Source organism: Peromyscus californicus, unplaced genomic scaffold, assembly GCF_007827085.1.
Source record: "Peromyscus californicus insignis strain IS unplaced genomic scaffold, ASM782708v3 Scaffold_6__1_contigs__length_162567912, whole genome shotgun sequence".
NCBI lineage: Eukaryota > Metazoa > Chordata > Mammalia > Rodentia > Cricetidae > Peromyscus > Peromyscus californicus.
Window position 1 is genome coordinate 149,447,485 of NW_026294584.1, and position 22,096 is coordinate 149,469,580.

The 22,096-nt window shown below is 42.7% G+C and overlaps 1 protein-coding gene and 1 long non-coding RNA gene across 3 annotated transcripts in view; one reads left to right on the plus strand and one right to left on the minus strand.

Moving 5' to 3' along the window:
* Positions 1–6,584: 6,584 nt before the first annotated feature.
* Positions 6,585–19,813, minus strand: LOC128098558 (uncharacterized). 2 transcript variants are annotated; one of them, XR_008214284.1, is made up of 4 exons: positions 19,174–19,813; positions 12,466–12,631; positions 10,355–10,508; positions 6,585–7,006 (listed from the first exon to the last, which is right to left on the minus strand). It is a non-coding gene; the product is annotated as an uncharacterized LOC128098558 (long non-coding RNA). The 2 variants fall into 2 exon arrangements; XR_008214283.1 differs by having other exon boundaries at positions 6,585–10,508; positions 19,174–19,806.
* The window catches only part of Ptpro (protein tyrosine phosphatase receptor type O), a 213,685-nt gene continuing 209,917 nt past the window's right edge, over positions 18,329–22,096 (plus strand). Inside the window, exon 1 of the mRNA XM_052719820.1 lies at positions 18,329–18,826. Coding sequence (XP_052575780.1) covers positions 18,752–18,826 — 75 coding nt within the window. The 5' untranslated portion in view covers positions 18,329–18,751. The remainder of the gene's footprint in view (positions 18,827–22,096) is intronic.

The window sequence follows — 22,096 nt, forward strand, 5'->3', positions numbered from 1 at the left end:
ACAAAGATGCTCTTTGAATATGGTACCTGAACCACCATCAGCAAAAGTGAAACTACACAGATAGAAGAATATCAAACTGCAAAGCTTCTGCACTGCTGAAGAACCATAAAGAGATAACCTATAGTCAGGAAAAAATACTGCCACCTATGTGTCTGTTAATGAGTTCATATTCAAAATAGATAAGGCACTCAAGCCACTCAAGAGGAAGAAAACAACCCAATACAGAAAATGGGCAAAGGGTCTAAATAGACAAGTCTCTAAAAACAGTATAAAATTGCTCAGCAGATACTTCTTAAATGTTCAAAGTCACTAACCCTCAGAAGAGTGAATTAAAGCATTAATTATCTGTTGGCACTTCACACCCATCCTACTTACCATTATCAAAATGAAGAAGTTAGCAACATCAGGAGGATGCAGAGCAAAGAGAGTCACTGCATACTGACGGGAAAGCAAGTCTGAGTATGGAAGGTCCTGAAAACAATTTAAAAGAAACTGTTGTGTGACAGCAAACCCACTACTGGTCACATAGCCAAAGGAAATGAAATCGCATCCGGGTACTATCAGAGCTCCCTGTGTTTTCTATAGCACTAGCCAGTCATAGCAATATGAGTGAACATTAGTATCCATCAATGGATAGAGATAGGTTAAGAAAATGTCACACACACACACACACACACACACACACACACACACACACACACAGAGTGACACTCCAGCCAGCAATAAAAACAGTTGAGATTCCATCATCTACAGCACTGTGACTAAACATGGAAAGCACAGGACAAGTAAATAGAGTCAGAGAAAAGATCAGTACCACATGTTCTCACTTACATGTGAAATCTAAAATGTTAACTTCATACAAGCAGAGCAGAATGGCAGTTACAGAGGCCACGGGCATGGGTTGGGGTGGGACTGAGGATATTTGGTTTAGGGATACAAAGCTTCAGTTAAGCTGGGGGCTGGGAGGGGTGTGGTCGACATATTCAGAAGCTCTATGGTACATCACTGTGAGCACAGTTACTAATGAAGAGTTAGATGGTTGAAAAGAGTCTGTTTTAAGTGTTTCTACCATACAAACCAACAAATGAAACTGTGTTAAGCAGTGGGCAGAGGACATGGTTCACACAGTTGTACAGTCTGGCTTGGTGATGGCGGTGGTGTATGCTATCCAAAAGTAGGAGATAGAGCTATGAGGACAGGATTCCAGCAGACCAACCTGTCCAAATCAGCAAACTCCAGGTTCACTGAGGGACCCTGCCTCAAAAAATCATCTGGAGGGACTGGAGAGCACTCGCTGCTTTTAAAGATCTTAGTTTAGATGTCAACACCCACACCGGGTGGCCTGTAACTTCAGCTCAAGGGCATCTGACTCCTTGCCTCCAGAGGCACTACTCACACACATCCACATGGGTTTTTTAAAATTTTTTTTAGAAGGTGGAGAGTGATTGAGAAAGTCGTCTGGCATCAACTTTTGACCTACACACACACACACACACACACACACACACAGAGCAAGCTTTCTCATTGGACTTTCTTTGGACTTCCAGCCCACAAATAATGACAAGAGACTAATTATAAATTATGAAAGCTTGTCCTTAGCTTAGGCTTTTTCTCAACTAGCTCTTATAACTTGAATTATGCTATATTTTTAAATCTATGTTCTGTCACATGGCTTTAACCTTTCCTCAGTACGGCAATCCATGAGCCTAGATTCCTCCTCCCTGAGTTCCTCTCTTTCCCTAGAAGTCCTGCCTATTCTCTCCTGCCTAGCTATTGGCCAGTCAGCTCTTTACTAAGCCAATCAGAAGGTGCCTTAGCAAAGACACATCTTCATAGTGTACAAATAATCTTCAAAACACACACACACACACACACACACACACACACACACACAAATTGCTGTGTGTATTGGGGGGGAGTACATATGCTCTTTAACTCTATTTAGCCATTCTCCTTAATACTATAAGTACACTCCATTTTTCAATTAAAAATAAATGAATTTAGGACAATTATAGTGTAGTCTGAAAGTCTTAATGGAAATTAGGATGATTTTAACTTAATAGTAATGTCACAATTTGCTAGATACATCTAAATTAGAGGAAGACTTACAACATAGAAAAATGTGCTGGAAAACTAAAAGGCAGAAATTAAATGTTGAATCTAAGTTTTCAAAAATGTTAGTTCTTCATGATTTTCTTTCTATGCACTTTAAAAAAGCAGACATCGAGAACTATGCACTGTTTCTTCTTATCAGTATTTTGATCTTTATGAATCTTCTCAGTGCACCTTTCTTACAAAATTCGGTTTCTGAAAGAACTCTTTCAAAAACTCAACTTGAGTTGATACTCTCTCTCTTCCGTGTTGCTTTCTTCTTTGGCTTTTCTTGGTTTAATCTAGTTGTCAGCATTCAAAGTGACGCACATGCTTCCTTGCTTCTGTCTCTGAAAAGCATAGAAGTTGAGATCACAGTCCTTTCTCACAGTTCAGCAAGTGGTTGAAAATTTGACAAACAGTTCATGGAAAGCTTGACATTTGGTCACTGATCTCTCAGCATTCTGAAGTCCGTCTTCCTTACTGATTGCAAGCAATGACATTTGAAGGCTTTAAGTTTGGGGTTGACTTACATTCTCTGTAGCAGAAAGTTCCTGAATTCGCTCTGTGTTGTTTCTTCCTTTATAAGCAGTGGGCTTCCTTTTCTCAGCAGAAAGCCTTTCTCTGGACATCTGCACACAGCCCGTGCTCTCCATCACATCAGTACAGATCTTTCTTTCAGCTTTATTCTCTAGTTCCTTTTCATGACTCAGTAACAGGAAGTAGTTTCATACTTCATGGTTAACTTTGAAATGATTAGAAATACTTGGTTGTTTTAATTTTTAGTTGTGTGTAGACATGTGTGTCTGAGTGTGGTTTGTGTGTGGGTACAGTGTTAGAGGGCCAGAGGCTTCTCATTCCCTGGAGCTGGAGTTTCAGGCCATTATGACGCACCTGATATGGGTGCTGGGCAACAAAGTTGGGACCTCTGTAAGAGTAGCACGTGCTCTAAACCCGAGCCATGTCTTCAGGGCCAAAATCTTCGTTTTGAAGACATGGAAATGCAGATGGCTGAGCTGCAACTTTTCTGATTATACAACAACATTATAATTCAGATTCAACTTAATTTTTTTTTTTACCATTTTAAAGTTCAAAGATCACAAGATTAAGAAGTAATGTTTGTTACCCATGAAAATGAGTAATTAGACATATGTTTAGGCCCTATGCCCATGTTTTAATTGGGTTGTTTTCTGGCTCCTGAGTTGTTCAAGCTTCTTATGTATTTTGAGCATGAAGTCACTAACAGACACGTGGCTAGAAAACACATTTTCCCATTCCATAGAGTGTCTCATTACTTAGATCATTGCAGACATGATCTGCTGTGGAATCCTGGACTCTAGAAATAAATACTCTGCCTTAAAGAATAATGTGTACCTTCCCTTGTTGTTATCACCCAGAAATGACGGGGACAGGAGGGTTTTATAGTAGACCAATGGAAGTAGCCAGAATCCTTGCTGTCAAGGGCAGGTCCGTGCATTATACTCAGCATGAAAAGCCCAGCAGTCGTTGATATGGCTCAGAGGAGACCTATAGGAGTTAGCAGCCTCAACAGTAGGCAGTGTGATTCCCAGAGCATCCTTCAAGATCCAAGGTCACTGTAAAGAAGCCCTTGACTCCCAGGCTTAATGAGTTTTTTGCTTTATGAATCCTTGGAATTCCCGGAAGTGAGAAGTTCTTAAAGATCATTGTTATTACAAACTTTCTGAACATGAAAGAAATAACTTTTTGTCATTATTGAGATTATAAAACAGTAGAGGTACATGTATTTGATTTTTGCATAGCTAATTTCAGTTCTAAAAATGAAAGTATTAGAAAATGATTCCCACTAAAAACAAATCCAAAGGAGTATTTTTCCAAATCACAAGAAATAGAAAAATAATAAAAACCAACAAATATTAAAGCCATAGGACCTAGTACAGAACACTTGACACATTAAATATTCAGATATCGGATACTTAAAAGAATAAATTAATATGTGAGATATTTTGCCTAAGGATTAGACAATGATAGAAGAAATACTAAGATAAAAATTTAAAAACCATTGACAAAATTTATAATAGGTCATTTACCTATGTGGAAAGTTTCAATTTGGTATTTATTTATATTTATTCATTCATATTGGTCTATTAAATTGGATTATGATATTTAGAGAAGTCCTCTACAGACTTTATGTACAAGTGAACAGTGAACTTTCAATGCATTGGGAAGAAGAAAGACGACTTTCCCCTCTGTCTCTCTTTTTTTTTATTTTTAAAATATGTGTGTGTGTGTGTGTGTGTGTGTGTGTGTGTGTGTGTGTGTGTGTGTACGTGCACATGAGTGCACTGTTCATGGAGACCAGAAGAGGGCGTTGGATCTCGAGGAGCAGTACTCTAGGCAGTTGTGAGCCTTCTGATGTGCCGGCTGGAAACTGAACTCTGGTCCTCTTCAAGAGCAGCGTTGCTCTTAATCACTGAGTCGTCTCTCCAGCCCCACCTCCATCTGTTTCTAAAGAGCCTATTGCTGCATCCACAAAGCCAGAAAATGAACGTTAGACCAATTCTCAGTCTCTGGCTTTCTCTGTATGTCGATGATCTTCCTTATAGATCTGTTTCAGAGTTTCAAAGACTATTTTCTACAATGAATATGCTTGTGTGTTATCCTTGTCTGTACGAAAATCCTCATTTCCAAAATGGCTTGCCTGACTTTTATCCAACATTTCTACTTAGGTATCTGATACACCTCAAAGCTAACATGCAGACCTGCAGTAGTCATCAAATTTGTACTATTTCTCTCTTCTTCTTTCAAGTGATGCCCAGCCCTTTATTTCTCTTCAGGCTAACCACTTGGGAGTTAATTCTTCTCTCGCTTTGTGATTCACAAGCAAATCTTGTTTTCTGTGTTTATGAAACCTATCTGCATGCAGAATTACTTAGTAGATTATTTCTTACCAACATTATTTCATAGTCTTCTAGCTGGTCTTTTTAAATTTTTATCTTTATTGTTTTGTGTATGGGTGTTTTTTTGTACATGTATGTATGTGTACCACATGTGTGCACTGTCCATGGAGGCTAGAAGAGGACAATAGATGCCCTGGAACTGGAGTTACAGACAGCTTTGAGGGACCCTGAGGGTTTTAGGACCTGAACCAGGGTCCTCTGGAAGAGCAGCCAGTGCAATTAACTGCTGTACCATCTTGCAAGCACACTATCTGGTCTTCCTAAACTTGCTGCTTCATTTTGGTAGCAAAATTATAGTTCTGAAAAAGCAACAAAATAATTTTATGATTGGGGGTCACCACAACATGGGGAACTGTATTAAAGGGTCACAGCATTAGGAAGAATGAGGACCACTGTGTTAGAAACGCCTTTGCCTCCTTGCTGTCCTCTGGGTACATCAGGCACATGACTGCTTGAAGGCATTGCTATGTTGGCTCTTTCTGCTTAAATAGCTTCTATATTCTGAGGGCTGGACACAAATGGGACATCGTAAGAGCATAGTACCTGTCACATAAATTAATGAATTATTTTTGAAACATTTCCTAACTTAATTTGTTTCATTGTAGAAGAGATTTCCACATTGTTCACTGAGAGCAGAAACTGAGGTAATGCCCAACACTCAACGGCAACTGTAAACACGATCTAGATGCAGAGTTAAAGGATCGATATGATGTAAGCTGCAACTGTGGGGCCATCCTAAAGAATAATTATAGAAGCAAGTACTAAGATATTGGATGAAAAACATCTAGGAGAGATGTGTGCATGTGTGTGTGCATGCGCATGTGTGGTGAGCTTTTAGTCAAAACACCCAAAGCATAATCCATGAAAGAAAAAAAGATCTCGTAAGTTGGATCTCACTAAAACTAGAAACATTTCCTCCATGAAACACACTGTTTAGAGGAAGAAGTGATGAGCCAGAGACTGAGAGAAAATACGTATCTATCTTATTAAAAAAACTTGCTTTCAAAATACACAAAGAATTCTTAAAACTCAACAGTAGGAAAGCAAATAACCCAATTTAAAAACTGGGGAAAAGATGAATAGGCATGTAAGAAAAAAAAGCGACTGACATGTCACATATGCACATTATAGGATGCTTACGTCATACATCATGAAAGAAATACCGATCAAAACAACAGATGCACCCAGCCCTTACCCATTAGAGTGGCCTGAATCCTGAAGGCTACAGGACAGTGAAGGATCTGGAGCAGCAGGAATTCCCAGCTCCTGCTGGTGGGAGTTGCAGTGTTCTGGCCACTTTGGAAGATCCTTTATCAACTGCTCACAAAATTAAACATACTCTTACCATTTAGCAGTACATAGGGTTACAGACAATGAAATCTTATGCACAAGTGTTTACACCTTCATTCATAATTTCCCAAACTTAAAAGCAACCTCATTGCTGCAAGTCAATTGATAAATGTGCTATAGTGTATCCATACAATAGACTATTACACATACACATGCACACACACACACACACACACACACACACACACACACACACAGAGTGGGGGGAGGGCGGGGAGGGAGAGAGAGATTAGCATTAATGCTAAGTGGAACAAGTTAGTATGAGATGACAATATTCTCTGATTCACATATACACACTGGGAAAAGACAGAGCTATAGAAAATTAAAAGATCAGCAGCTACCAAGACTTCAGATGAGTGTGTGGAGTCAGAACAAGGGGATTTTAGGAAAGTGAAACACAAGGCAAATTCTGCTAGGGGGCTTCTAGAAAGGGTTTTCTTACCATAGAAAAAGAGCATCATCTTTCCTTCAGGCTCCTTTTCAGAGGCACCACTTCATTGTGACAGCCAGAGTATGAGAGTCTGGAGATTCACCAGGCATCTCTCAAGCATGGGATGAAAAGACTGAGGATACAAAGGCACCACACTGATGCTGGGAATGGTGAGGCCTCATTTGCAATGATCAGCCTGGAAAATGTCCATTTCCCCATTAAATTGATAACAAATGTTGGAAGCTCTGCACACTTAAAAAGCAACGCTAGAACTGGTGAAACTGAAAACTAGAAAGAGTGAAGAAAAACCTTCTTTAGGAAGGATGCTAACTAACATGGGGGGATTTTCAGGTGTTCTGAAACTGTCATTTGTGTCTCCAATGTATCTTGATCATATCCACACCCCACTCCCTCCCTCCAGCTCCCAACATCCTCCCTACATCTCTCCCATCTTCCTCCCAATGCCACGTAGTTTTGTTTCCTTTTATAACACACTAAGTCCAATTAGTGGTACCCATATGCTTATGTGTGGGAGGTTACCCACTGGATCATGGCAGACTACCATTGGCTGCCCTCATCCGCAAAGACAAGCAATTCTTCCTTCCTTAGCAGCTATCTGTCATTAGATCCTCAGCTAGTGATGGCACACCCAGAGACCCTATGCTGGCATTTTCAAGTCTTTTGGTCTTGTGAAGGCTTTATATGAACTACATATTCTATATTGCCATATTAACATATTCCATGTTAACATATTCACACAGCTATGGCTGCATGAATTCATGTGTTTAAAAGCCAAGTCCTTCCCAGAGGCCAGCCTCTCAGCCCTCCACCCTATCCTCTGACTCTCACACTTCCAGGCTCACCATTGGGCTTAGTTTCCCATCAAAGCTAAGTGGTAAACCCCTACTACAGAAGATTCCACACGCTTTGGTTGTAGAACATAGAGAAATCTATCTTGAACTGAGCAGAAAAGTCTCCCTGCTGACTAGCTTTCATAGGGATAGAAAGTGCCATGCTGGCTTCTGGAGAAGAAGACACCAACAGTCTTATCCAGAGCGAGAATGACCTGTCTGCCAGTCAACATGTGCCTGCTGGTACAATACTGATAAGACTGTTCATGGTGGTAGCCACCACACTCTCTCAATCAGATTTGAAGCTGGCTCCATTGGAAGGTATTCATGCTTAATAGTGTATGCATGGTCAAAGTTCATGGCTAATAAAGCCATAGGCTATAGGGCAGAATCTGTTGATGTTGTTTTGTTAAATAGTCACATTATCAATCTCCCTTTTAAATATTTATGTTTGTATACATAGATTCATACTGCTCTCAACTTTGGTCAGAGAAACTTCTTATTGTACAGCGAAGTAGTTAATGCAAAGACTCCTAACTGTTACAAATGTTGAGAATAAAGGACTGTAAATGTTCAGCTATGCATGGAACATGCTCTTTTCCCGACCCAAGATCAGGTAACATCTTCAGAAAGAACAGAAAAAAATTATCACCTTGAAAAACCCAGGATAACAATGGATTCAAGCAAGGCTTACATGATGCTAAAGTCATTAGCTAAAGACATAATCAATGGGATGCGCACGCAGCTTCAGAGTAGGAGCCTGCAAGTCACTTCCTGCTATTATAAAGAAGGAAATAAGCCTTTACCTTGGGGAGCTTTTTAGTCACTACCTCATTCATATAAGAAATTCAAGCCTTAATAACCATCACATAGCTAGGAAATATGGTTGTCAAGGCTTGGAACGTGGAAGTTTCACAGCACAAGGGACAAAGAGGCTCCACAATTATAATGTATTTTTGCCAAAAAGGTTTAAGACAAATACATAAAATGTCCAGTTCTCACTTCCAGGTTACGATAAATGAGGCATCTATTACCTATGTGAGAACAACAGGTGAGTCTGTGGGGGTGAAATATTTTGTAGTATCTGCGATAGATGCTTTGAAAAAAAGCCACTGTTACAGATTTAAAAGAAAGGGTAAGGAGGGCCAAAGAGGTGATTTGGCCAGTAAGGATGCTAATTATCGAAGGACCTGAGCTCAGTCTCTGGGACTCACACCAGGCAGGACAACAACTTACTCCTACTGACTCCCCACCCACACACATTGAAATAATTTAAAAATATTTTTAAAGAGGTTAGAAAGATGGCTCGGTGGTTAAGAGAATTTGCTGCTCTTCCTGAGGATCTGGCTTTGATTCCTAGCACCGGCAAGACTGCTCATAGCCATCTCTAATTCTAGTTCCAGAGAATCTTCTTCTGGCCTCCATGGGGCACTGTACACACAAGTGACGCTCAGACATACACACAGGCAACATTCATAAATACATAAAATAACTTTAAAGTAGACTTAGAAAAGAAATGAATAAAGAATGTTATTGCTGTTGCTTTAAGACTAAAGAAACATAGCATTTGCAGCAAGTGATCAGGTTCTGGGAAAGGTTAAGCAGCTTAAAAAGTCACTTTGTGACTAGTTGGGACAATTTAAATACTGGCCATTAGGTGACACTTTGGAGTCCCTTTTCATTGTTGGTGCCACAGTGATATCAAGGGTCATAAATATTTAAGAGTCAAGAATGTCATAGCATATGTACCATGCTTCCATGCTTCAGAAAAACCACACAAAGAGAACAGACACATATTCTAAACACACATGCACACACACACACACACACACACACACACACACACACACACACTTGCTTTGGACTATGAGTAGAGCAAATTATGTGAGCAATTGGTGAAATAATGGAAGGTACTCAGTTGATCATTTTTCTCCTTAAACAATGCTCGATACAGAAAGACATGAAAGAATTATACAAAGAACAGCCATGTGACTATAGACTAAATCCTTTAATCCACAATGTTTTGCTAAAGTTGTCTTATAGCCCTCCCACCCCTCAATCTGTTATTTTTTTAAATGCAGTTCGAAATTGTAGATGTGAGGACAGCTCAGCCCTAAACACAGCTGCATTCCTCTCCTTCATTAGAGCAGCAATCATTTTTGTTGTATTACTTTTAAACTGACTATACATTAAGAATGTCTTCAAAGCCAAAGAGAAGCTTCAAATAGCTGAATTTGAAATGTTCTGCTCTATGTTGGATATGTTTGTCTATGACTTTTAATACCGTAATGGTGTGTGTGTGTGTGTGTGTGTGTGTGTGTGTGTGTGTGTGTGTGTGTGTTGGGGACAGTCTCTTTATGAAGCTCAGACAGACTAAAACTCTTGGCAATCCTCCCACTTTAGTTTCTAGAGTACTGGGATGACAGGTGTGTGTCACCCTTCCCAGTGCGTGCAGTGCTGTGGGTTGAGCTCAGGGCTGCGAGCATGATGGACAAGCCCTCTGCTCCCACTTAGCCACGCCCCCAGCTCCGGAAGCCAGTCTTCATCTTCATCACTCTATTCCAGCTAGATTCTGGCATGTTGGCAGGGACATTGGATTTGGCCTCAGGGCATGGAGTTGAGGGACACTGGCTGCATGCAAACATTTGAGAGGTCAATGTAGAGCAGACCATGCAGACAAGCAAACAAGTTACCATGGAAAGGAACTGAGCAGAAAATAGAAATCAGGTGTGTCTCAAAATGTCAGCAGAGCAGGTCGGTGGCAGAGGTGCAGCTGGAGCCCGGAGAGCTGACATTGGTGCCAAGTGGTGACAGTGGTCACAGCACTGGCCTTGGGTGAGTAGCCACCTGTGGAGGGGGTTCAAAGATGGTTTAGCCGGGCGGTGGTGGCGCACGCCTTTAATCCCAGCACTCGGGAGGCAGAGCCAGGCGGATCTCTGTGAGTTCGAGGCCAGCCTGGGCTACCAAGTGAGTTCCAGGACAGGCGCAAAGCTACACAGAGAAACCCTGTCTCGAAAAACCAAAAAAAAAAAAAAAAAAAAAAAGATGGTTTAAAAAACTTTTTTTTTTAATTTATTCTTTAGGTCTTTCATATTGTGCATACCAATCCCACTAATTACCCCATACCTTTGTATCTGCCTTCTGCCCTTGAAATTTCCCCCCAAACAAAGTAAAATAAAATTTAAGAGAAAAAAAGAAATAAAGAGGAAAAAAAATCTCATCATGGAAGCTGTAATATGACACAGTGAATTAGGCAGTAAACCCTTTGATCCTTATATCTTTACTTGCAAGTGTTCATTACAAAGAGTCGTCAGTCTGGTTCAAGGCCTCTGGTTTGTGCTACACTATTGATGCTCGGTCTTTACTGGCACTCCTTTTAGATGTCTGTTGTTGTCCTGTGCTGTGGAGATCCTGCAGCTTTGGGTCTGCAGGACTGGCCCCTTCACATGCTCCAGCAGATCATAGATGTGGTGGATGTTGGGGTAGGCCAACTCATAACCCTGGTTCTGAGCCTGGGTAGTTGCAAGGTTGGTCAGCCTGCCAGCTCTCCCCAGTCCTCACTACCAGGGTGAGCCCTCCATCATTGCCCAAGCTAGTTCACCTCTTGCAGCAATGAGCAAGGGGCAGGGCCAGTTCTCCTGCTTTCAGACCCTCAGGGTTGACTCTCCTACACCTACACCACCAGGGTCAGCTCTACTATGATGCCCAGGTGAGGTGCAGGGCCTACTCTCCTGAGTGCTACAGCTGGTGATGGGCAGGGGCAGCTCTCCTGCTCTTATGACCTCAAGTCAGCTCTCCCACCCACCTCACATGTAGAGGTGGAGGGAGGGCATCTCTCCCCAACCCATGCTGCCATATGGCAGATGAGGGGCTGAGCCAGATTTCCCATGCTCATGTTCTCGGGGTAACTCACCCACACCCTAGTCAACAGGGTCAGCTCCGCTGTGCTGCCCAGACAAGGTGCAGGGCCTGCTTTCCCGAGTGTTGCAGCTGGTAAAGGGGAGGGTCAGCTCCCTCACCAGCTGGAGGCAGTAGGGGTAAGGGGGGAGGGCATCTTTCCCTTTCCCCCAGCACCACACCACAGATGAAGGAGGCAGTACCAGTTATACCCCTCTCACACCCTCAGGGCCAGCTCACCAGTACTCCTCTCTATAGGGTCAACTCTACTGTGCTGCCCAGGTGAGGCACAGGGCCTGTTCTCCTGAGCGCTGCAGTTGGTGAGGAGTTGGGTCAGGTCCCCCACCTGCTGCAGGTGGTGAGGGGTGAGGGGAGGAGGGCAACTTGTCCTCACCCACACCACTGCATGTCAGATGAGAGGGGCACAACCTGATCTCCCATTCTCATGCCCTCAGGGCCAGCTCATGTATGCCCCTGTGAACAGGGACAGCTCTATTGTGCTGCCAGGTGAGGTGTAGGACCCTCTCTCCTGAGTGTTTCAGCCAGTGAGGAGTAGGACCACCATTCCCTTGTATTGCAGCCAGTGAGGGACGGGGCCATCTCTGTACAGCCCTGTCCTCTCAGCCTTTGATGGTATCAGGAGCATGGACATCAGCATAGACCACAACTGCATCAGGGTCACGAACCCAGACATCACAATGCCCTGGGTGGCAATGTAGCCACCCACTTTGGCCTGTTCCTCACCCCTTTCACCTCTTCAGATATGCCTCTGTCCACAGGACATGTACCATTCTATCTCTCTTTCTCTCCCATACCACACCATACATTTGCTCGCCATAATAGTGCCAATCTGCCCGGTAGCACAAGGTGGTCCTGTGTTTTCCCTTCAGAGCCCCTGGTGGATCACCCCAGGCCTGCATGTGGATCTTCTTGTCCTCCTCACTCTGTCATGACACTGGGCAGGACCATGCTTCAACCTCAGAGCCTGGGGTGGACTGCTCAGACTCGAAGAGGGTTTAGAGGTTTGTCTTCGCAGATGTTTTCTTCTGTCTTCACTGATTCCTCTCCCCAACCTGGAATTTGAAGACAGACGTTTAATTGTGCAGTCCCTATACCTTGGGAGACCTTGCTCATCCCTTCTTCTCAGTCTCCTTATGAAAACCTGGATTCGGCCCGCTTTCCTAAGGGATCTGGTTTTGCACATACCACTCTTGAGTTGAAAACCTTCGATCCGTCTCACTCCCTCAGCCTGGCACTTAATAAACTCCAGTGTGAAACTGCCCTTGGCAACTTTCAAGTCAGGTCTAAGGGGGTAGAGTGGGGGTGGGCCTGAGCTTCTCTTCCTCTGGCAGAGGATCCGGGATGGAGGCTGCTTCAGCTCTGGTTCCTTATGGCCCCAGGTCTGTGCATGGAGGTTTTGCAAACAAGACAATGCACAACACCTCTGCCCCATCCCATGGGCTCAGACTTACTCCAACTGTTATCCAAAAGAGAAACTTGTGAAAATGCACCACAGCTGCGTGCTCCCGGAAAAAGACAGACATGGGTCAATCTTGGACAAAGAGTTTGTTGTGGTTCAGGGTGTCCTGTAACTTCTAGTCTTCATGCCTGTGCTTTCCAATCCCTGGGACAATGGCATGGCAGGCCTGCACCACAATGGTGCAGCAGAGGACCTTTGGCACCTCAGTCCTAATTCCCTTGAGTGTACTCTTGTATTTGACAGGGAAACCTGGGTTTCCAGCTTCAGCATCTGCCAATTATCTCTGCCTCCCCCTGAATGCTGTTAGTATCTGCCTCTGTCTTTGTACCTAACTTGTGACATCTTTCCTGCTAGACTGTCAGCTCCCAGAAACCAACTACTATGTCTTAATCTTCCTATTATGCCCATGATGGCAGGAGTTGAAAAATATATGCTTACTAAATGGCTTAATAATTCATCGATCTCCAATACAAAAGGGAGGAGAATGAAATCATTCCATAAGCTGGATTCTGAGGCTGCATCAAAAGAGATTCTGAGAGAGCTAGTCAGTCACATAATCAGCAAACTGAATTAGATCTAAAATTCCGATTGTTAATTATTTTGAAATGATATTTAAAATGCTGATACATAGATAAGCATTGTCTTTTAAAAATTAGACTATTGGAGTATAATTGACATACAAATGGGGTTTTTAGGTGTCTGTGGAGCTAATAGAGTCAGTAAAGTGCTTGCCATGTGAGTCTGAGGACCTGAGTTCAACCCCCAGCACTCATATAAAAAAGAAACAGGCATGGTGGAGCCCACTTGCTTTAGAGGAAGAGACACGCAGATCTTTGGTGCTTGCTGGTCACCCAACTTGGCCTAATAGGCAAGCCCCAGATTCCAGTGGGAGATTCAATACCAAAGACAAGCTGGAGGTTTTTGAGGAACAACAACTGAGGTTGTCCTCTGATCTCCACATTAACCTGTATCAGCACCCAAGAACACACACACACACACACACACACACACACACACACACACACACACACCACATACAGCAACCAAATGCATTATATACCATGCATACAAATGCAATATATATACCACACACAACATAATGAGTTTGAAGATAAGTTTAGATCCATCTAAGTAAAGTTGAATAACTCTTGGTTAATGCAGATGCATTGAAATCCATCAAACTAGAGTTCAGTGTTTGGTAAGCGCAAACATTGTCACAAATGGCAAAATAAAAATTTAAAACACCTTCTCCATTCCAAGAGTTCTCTATTGCTCCTTCTGGTTGACTCCACCCACTACTTCCAAGCCTTAGAAGCCACTGACCTGCTTTTTGCTCTGTGGTTTTGCAATTTCCAACGAGTCACATAAATAGAATAATAACATAGCTTGTGGCTTTTAAACGTCTAATTTCCCTTCAGTTAATACAATGCCTTTCTCAAAAGTTTTCTTCTAGATCTTTCTTTAGTTTATCAGTAGTGTGTTCTACCTGCTCTCTAGTCAACATCACCTCTTCTTTCACAATTAGATCTGGGACTATTATCAGCTTTATAATTCCAGCATGAAAATTGATTTACTGTGATTGATTTCAAGTATAAATGTCAATGAAATGCCATTATGCCTCTTGGTAGAATCCTTACTCATTAGGGCAGTGCATTTTCCAAATGTATGATTAATGGTTCTATGGTTTGTAGACGGTTTCTGGAATCACCATCACCAAACTCTCTATAATTGCACATTTACAGTCATTTTTAAGGTGATTTTTTGATGTTATTGTATATTAGACACACAGGAGACTCTAAGTGTTAAGTTCTGTACTTTCAATTTGAGGGGAAGTAAAGAGGGAAGGGAGGAGAGGAGACCACATTTCTACTTAGCCTGTGGTATGTCTTGCTCCAGCTATGAATCCTTTTCAAGTCCTGCTGAGCTAAAGTGAGCCCTCCCACACTGGATGTTAAAACTTGAAAGTGATGAGGTAGAGCTAAGGAAGTAATTGGTGGCAATGCCTAGAATGACCAGGAAAATATTTTAGAAATTCATTGTTCACAGTATTTTTAGAAGAAACCACACAAAAAATAAAGTATAAATTGCTTAAAGCTGTTTGAGGATAATCTAAGTATTAGAAACAAACAGCAATACTAACATAGGGCCAATGCAAGGAACATCATCTAAACAAAATCTGCCTTCCTAATGTGAGACTGCTTAGCTGTCATCTGTGTCCCGTGATACATATCTACCCACACTTTCTACATATGTATGTTTTCTGAGTAGATATTTCTGAGTTATAAAGACTATGTCTTATGATGTATTATTTCTTTTTCACCTTTTAAAAGAACCAACTATATAAGGAGTAAAGTAAAAAAGAAGAAGAAAGATGTCTTAGGTATTATTTATAGAAAATAAAAAGGAGGTGACAATGTCTCTCCACGTGAGAGGGAAAATGACCTTTCATGGTGTGTCCCACTGCGTTCCCAGTGTGGCGAGAATAAGGAGTCTTGGTAGTGGTATCATGCTGCTCACCGAGAGCTGTCAATCATATGCGTTTTAAAGACATGGAGTTTAGGTCGTCAACACAATTCTTAGGGGTGAACTCAGTGCTCACCAGGAGAAAAGAGCTAAACAAACGTCCAAATAAACTGAGATCCAAAGCACCCACTGCCTGGAGAACCTATCCCATGGAATCCTCAGTTCACACACTTACAGGTCACACATGTAATCCGTGGCATGTGGGTGGCAATCCTAACATCTATTGTGTGCTTTTCAAGTGGAGGACCACTTGGTGATTCATGACCTAAGCTTTCTTTCTCCCTGCAATCTACATAGAGCAAATTATTTGTCAATGAGAAGTCCTCATACAAATAACTGTCTAATCCTGAAACTGCTGATAGTCTTGCAGGCTATTTCAATACTGGCAGCCAGGACTGTACACGTGGAACTACATTAGCGCTGTCCCTGGGGGACACTGTTGAGCTTCATTGGGCAGGGCAGGGCAGGATCCCATTTGACTCCTCATTAGGGTTCTCACAGGGATTCCGGCTACTGTCTCTGGCTGTTATTACTTCTCTGTGTGTGGGAAAGATAGATGGAACCCACAGAGGCAACAGCAGAGTTTTACATGTTTAGAAAAAGACTGTTTCTTCTGATTCTTCAGACTTAACATCAGTCTTTCAGATCATTAACTACTAATTGTTGTTATTATCATTTTCAAAGTACATAGCTTCATTTTATTCTGTGAGCTTTTTCATTTTAAATTCAATGCATAAGGGAATCCATTTTGTTCCATGTTTGTCTTTCTTCAGGCAGAGTAACACTGAGAGAATGTAATGCTCTGAGATCTCTTTAGGAAGCAACATGGTTGTGATAAGGAAACCTCACAGATATTTTCAGGCATTTGGTGACCAAAATGACTGGAAACACTAATGCTACCTGTGGCCATTCTTGTTGGAGTCTTGAAAATATTTAGATTTAACATATTTTAGAAATACTGCATTGGAAAACCAGTCAGTGGTCTGAGGAAACGTACTGTTGATGATGCCACATACACATTCTTCATGGGAGTCTTTGGGCAAAAATTTGCAGTCCTGTTACTGGTTTAAATATAATAACAAATGAAACTATTTTCCCCCTGTGATAACTATGTAAAATGCTGTTCTCTAGAAGGAACTCTTCTGTAATTACCAAATCAAACCTTCAGTCTTCAGCCCATCTAGTCACAATGCTGCTAATGGAATATTAATAATGCTAATTACTAATGCTTTCCTGGGCAGTGATGCACTAACCACTTAATATTGCTGCTCCCTAAAGTGGTCCATGCACACATCTGTATGAGAGCAAAAAGGCCTGAGCAATTTGTGATTTAATTGAGTAAAGAGAAAGTAAAATGACACAGCTGGATAGGATTATTTAAAATGATGCATCATCATGAAAGTTCCTTTTGCATTTACAAGACTAACATTTGAGCAAAACTCTTCCTGATGCTTAAAACAGATCAGACAAACCTATATTTATATAATATATTTATTTGTACACACAAACATGTATATGCGTAATTAACCTCACATATGTGCTTAATTCACATGTAGACTCTAAAATGAAACTCTATTAAAAGTGTAATTGTTGGCATCATGTGAGTACCACTTAGATCCCAGCATAAGCATCTCTGTCTGGAGATTAGATCACTTTGGAGCCTCTTTGATGTAGGTAGAGATAGAAAGCCACTTTCAAAGGCTTCAAAAAAAAAAAAAAAAAAACAACATATTAAACCAAAGGCTCGGAAAGTCCAGCCCTAAGGAACCATTTCTTAGAAAGCCCTTGAGTTTGGCCCAGAAGTGGGAAGCAGCGGAAACCTTTCTCAAGAGGAAGGGCGAGAGAGTCAGGCCAACACAGGGCAGGCGTGAGGACACTGAATGGAAACATGTCAGGGAGAGTGGGCTTGTACCAAGAAAGCTTCAGTGCCAGCAAGGGGAACGTTCAGTCACAAGCCCAGACCACCATTCTGTCCTCTGCAAAGGATCGTTAGTGCCTCGGTTTATGCCTACAAAATTCTCGACCTGAACCTTGAGTTTCCAGCCTTACATCTGCAGGAAAAGGTGAGCTTAGACAACTCCGGTCTTACGGCAGGCCACCATTCCTCAGTTGTGCACCAGAGGATGGGTTCTTGTCTTCCTGACACCTGGAACCGCACTTCGAAGGATAAAAAGGAAGTTCCATTACTTCAGGACACGGCCAGGACCTTTACGTGAAGAAATGACTTCATATCTGAACAGTGCACCCCACGGTTTATTCTGATAGCGTTATCTTTTAAAAACTCCGAAGTCAGAAAGTCAGACAGGAGCACACTGCATGGAACTCACTGCTTGTGATTCTAAAGTCTTGGGTTAGCTTTCCATGGATAATTCGGAATATTTAGTGTGTTCATACATAGAGAGTATATATTACATTCATATTCCAAATATGTGTAAAATACAGTGAGCTAAGTGTGCGTAATAGGACAAGCGTGGGAAACTCCTTATCATTGTACTATGTCTTCCTAGGTGAATGTAGGGTGCAATGGCGGAACAGAACTGAGGTTGGGGGCATATGAGTTGAAACTCACCCCCCCCCCCTTAAAAACACTTAAATGTCACTTGTCACTAGTGACTTCAAGTACAAGGGCAAAGGAAGGGAGGTTGAGAAGGACCTAGGATAAGAGGCATCAGAGGGGAAACCCCACAGACACCTCCCTAGAGGAGACTGGGGAGGTTGAGGCGGAGCCTGGCCTGGGGGCTGCCTAGCAATGGGAAGCAGGCAGGCCCTGGTGGGAGGACCCGAGAGCTGCACTTCAGGAGTTCCTGGCTCTGAGAGAGAACACCCCTGTTGCTAGGGGGCCGCTGAGAGCTGCCTGCCTGCGCAGCCCGGCCGCTCCCTCCTCACGCCGACCCCTGCCTCGCATGGCAACCGCTGTAGCTGTGGCGCAGAGCCTCGCCCACTGCCATCCCCACCCTCTCCATCCTTAGCCATTAAGCAACGCCGGCTCCTGGCACGTTCTCGCCGGACTCGGACTCAGAAGAGGAGAGCGATCCATCCGGAAGCGCAGGGGGACCCGCCAGGCGACATGCGGCCGCCGGGAGCGTCCCGGGCGCCTGGGGTCTGAGGCTGTCAGCCAGGACTGGTCATTGTGAGCGCCACGGGGACCCGCTGGCGCTGCCGTCCCTCCCGGGTCCCTGGACGCGCCACGATGGGGCACCTGCCCAGAGAAACGCGCGGGGGCCGCCGCCTGCTGCCTCTGCTCGGGCTCTTTGTGCTGATCAAGGTAGGGGACCCCCCCCCAGTCCTCGGGGATGGGGATCCATCCCGCCGTGGGGAGCTATGCGCTCGGGGCGCGGTGGCCAGGCGGGGATCGCCAGCCGTGCACGCTTTGTCCTCAGCGCGGTGCTGGGTGGGCTGCGGGTATGCGGGTGGAAAGATGTGGAAGTTTGAACCTTCCAGTTGTCGCCCTTTGTACTCTGACACCTCAGCGATGGGCTAGCCGGACAGGGCTTTCTCCGACAAAATGAGGTCACTTTCTTTACCGGTCCCCACTGCACCCCAATTCCACTTCACCCTCTCGCTCTCCCCCAGTGGAGCCTCCGCGCGGCTGCTTTGTCTCAGTCGACTCACCTTCTGCGGGAATCATACGCAGGGCGCTGAGCTCCGGACCAGACGCACCAGCTAGGCAGAGCTAGGGCCAGGGTTCCATTGAGGAAGGAATCAGCTCAACTCGAGGCCACGTCTCTCCCTGTCTTAACCTCCATCCACCTGAGGATGCCTGGAGAAAACTCTCCACACTTCCTCCACTTCATCCTCACGTTGCAGGATGCTGCCTCTGATTTTAATGGTGGAAAATGCAGTTTATAAAATTCACTTTTCCTGTCCTCTTTGGAACGTGTGGCTCAAAATTGCACTTTGAGAAAAAAAAAGTGAAAAGGAAAATACTGTTTAAAAACAAAAACTTGACACCTAAAGCATGTAATTAAAAAAAAACAACTAGTTGTTTTCTTGGCACGTGAGGGGAAGTTAGGAAGGGGTACCCCCTCGCTCCTGCTTTCGAGGGTCTACTGTTGCCCTGAGTTATTTAGTCCCCTTTCCCTTCTTGGTCCAGAGACTCAAGGATGTCCGCAGGTGATCCGGAGCTATCCTTTCAGCACTACGCGGATACCTAGCTAGGAGAGGTCGCCACATTAATGCCTGCAAATGTTCCCGCATTAAGGATTCACTTCTTGGTTATATGCCCATTAATTATGAATGCTCCCCAAGGTTACAGTGAACAGGACCCATGAATCCCTGGCAGCATCAGTTTAAAATACTCTCTATTTTCCTCTTGTCTTCCCGGAACGCAGGGAAAGAAAGAAAAGAAAAGGGGAAATACCGAGAGAGTACACGAGTGAAGTTTTGAGTTGTATTTGATACACAATTTTTAAGTTGTCAGTCGTTATTTTATTTTAAAATTTGGTAAATAATAAATGCAGCTTCATGATTTCCCTGTAGGAGGCTTTTCCTTAGTATACTCCACAGATATATTATGCTTACTGGGTTTTTTAATGATTAACTTTTTTTTTTAACCATTTGCTAGACTCTGCAACAACTAAGATGTCTAGGCAGCACTCTTCAGGCAGCTTAAGATGAAAAACTGAGGCACATGTTTTCCTGAGAGCAGCAAAGAGATTGTGTGTGTGTGTGTGTGTGTGTGTGTGTGTGTGTGAGAGAGAGAGAGAGAGAGAGAGAGAGAGAGAGAGAGAGAGAGAGAGAGAGAGAGAGAGAGAGAGAGAGAGAGAGATCTGAGTTACATTTAACCTTTGGAACAACTTCAGGTCTTTGCTTCATAGTGCATGGCAACTCTAGAAATGAGACTATTTAGTTTGGGAGAAGAGATGGAAAAGACATGATAATGGAATAAGAAAAATTCAGTCAGAGATAGCATGGTGGTATCTTAGTGACTCTAATAGACTTGCACTCTCTTTTACATATTATGTGTATATCTCAACATTTGCCAGCAAATGTTTATTATGATAAGCTGCACATCATAGCACATACACTGACAAATCTTAAATAAGTATTACACTAATGAGAAAATAATCTGTTATTAATTTCATGTAAGGGTAGCATTTGCTTCATTTTAGTATAAAGTATAGCAGAAAAAGGAAACTCTATAAACTGAATGCCACTCAGTCTCAATCTTCCAAGCATTTTCGCACATGCTCTTCGATTGAATCACATTTCCAGACAGTTAAGATGAGATTTTAGAAGTGCTAAATTAGGCATTTAGTATAATATTATGAATTTTGTAGTTGGTGTATTACGTGGTGCATCAGGCGTACAGTATAAGCACTTTATAATTTTGAGGTTTTTAACTCAAAGTACATAACAAGAACCAATAAAATAGATACAGCCATGTACATGGTGGCATGAACATTAAAACAATCCATTATTAAATGTCAAATCGTCTACCAGATCTCAGTGATACAACCTAAAATGGTCCATGGGTATGACACAAACTATTCTCCCATCTCCTGTAAAAATCTCCATAGATTTAATTATGACTAAAATTTATTAATGTTCATATTTATATCCTCTATGTGAGCAAATATTTCAAAGAGCATAAGTCAAATATATTCAACTCTGAAGCTTGATCTGCAATTTTATGTTTCTTGTCTCTTCTTTCTTTCTTTCTCTTTTGGTTTATCAAGACAGGGTTTCTCTGTGTAACAGCTCTGGCTAGTCTAAAATTCACTTTGCAAACCAGGATAGCCTCGATCTTACAGATATCCACCTGCCCCTGTCTCCTGAGTGCTGGGGTTCAAGGTATGTGCCACCACCTCTTGGCTCATATTTTCTAAAATTCAGGTGAATATAAGCTGTGGGAAGATTGAGGCATGTATGATATGCTGGCTTATAACCATTTTCACTGGGGGAACCTGGAAGGGGTTGAGCATGCAAGGCATTGTGCATCATTGCTCGGCCATGCTTTAGCTATGAATCCATTTAACAAGGTGCCTCTGATTGTCTGAGCCAGACACTGCACCTCATGAGATGACATCTGCATAAGTGATGTGGTGTACACCTGGTGCTGGTCATGGAACACTTAAAATTATGTATTGATGTTGATGGTAAGCATGTCTGTACAGCTAGAAACAAAAATTAAAGCTCTACTATCAATCAGGAGCCTTCCAGTCTTGTCTTCTGTGTGTGGATCAAATGGATTGCTTATTTAGTGTCTCCCTCTTGTGTGTCTTCCTATAATTCCTACTGAAAACAACCCAACATCACATTTTTACTGCCTTTACTGAAAATGGCTTCTTATGTCATGAACCCAGTCAATATCAGTGCTTTGTCAACTAAGACACAAACTGCAGACTATGACCTCATCAGAATCTGATGTCTGTCTTCCCTGAAGTGTGACTTTTTATGATCAACTGGAAGTTCCCTGCCCCTTCATTAGTAGATTCAGCATGAGTCCTTTCTTTCTTTCTTTCTTTCTTTCTTTCTTATCTTGCCTACATTTCTTTATGTTCTTACATGAGATGTTATCAAAGATAATTAACTT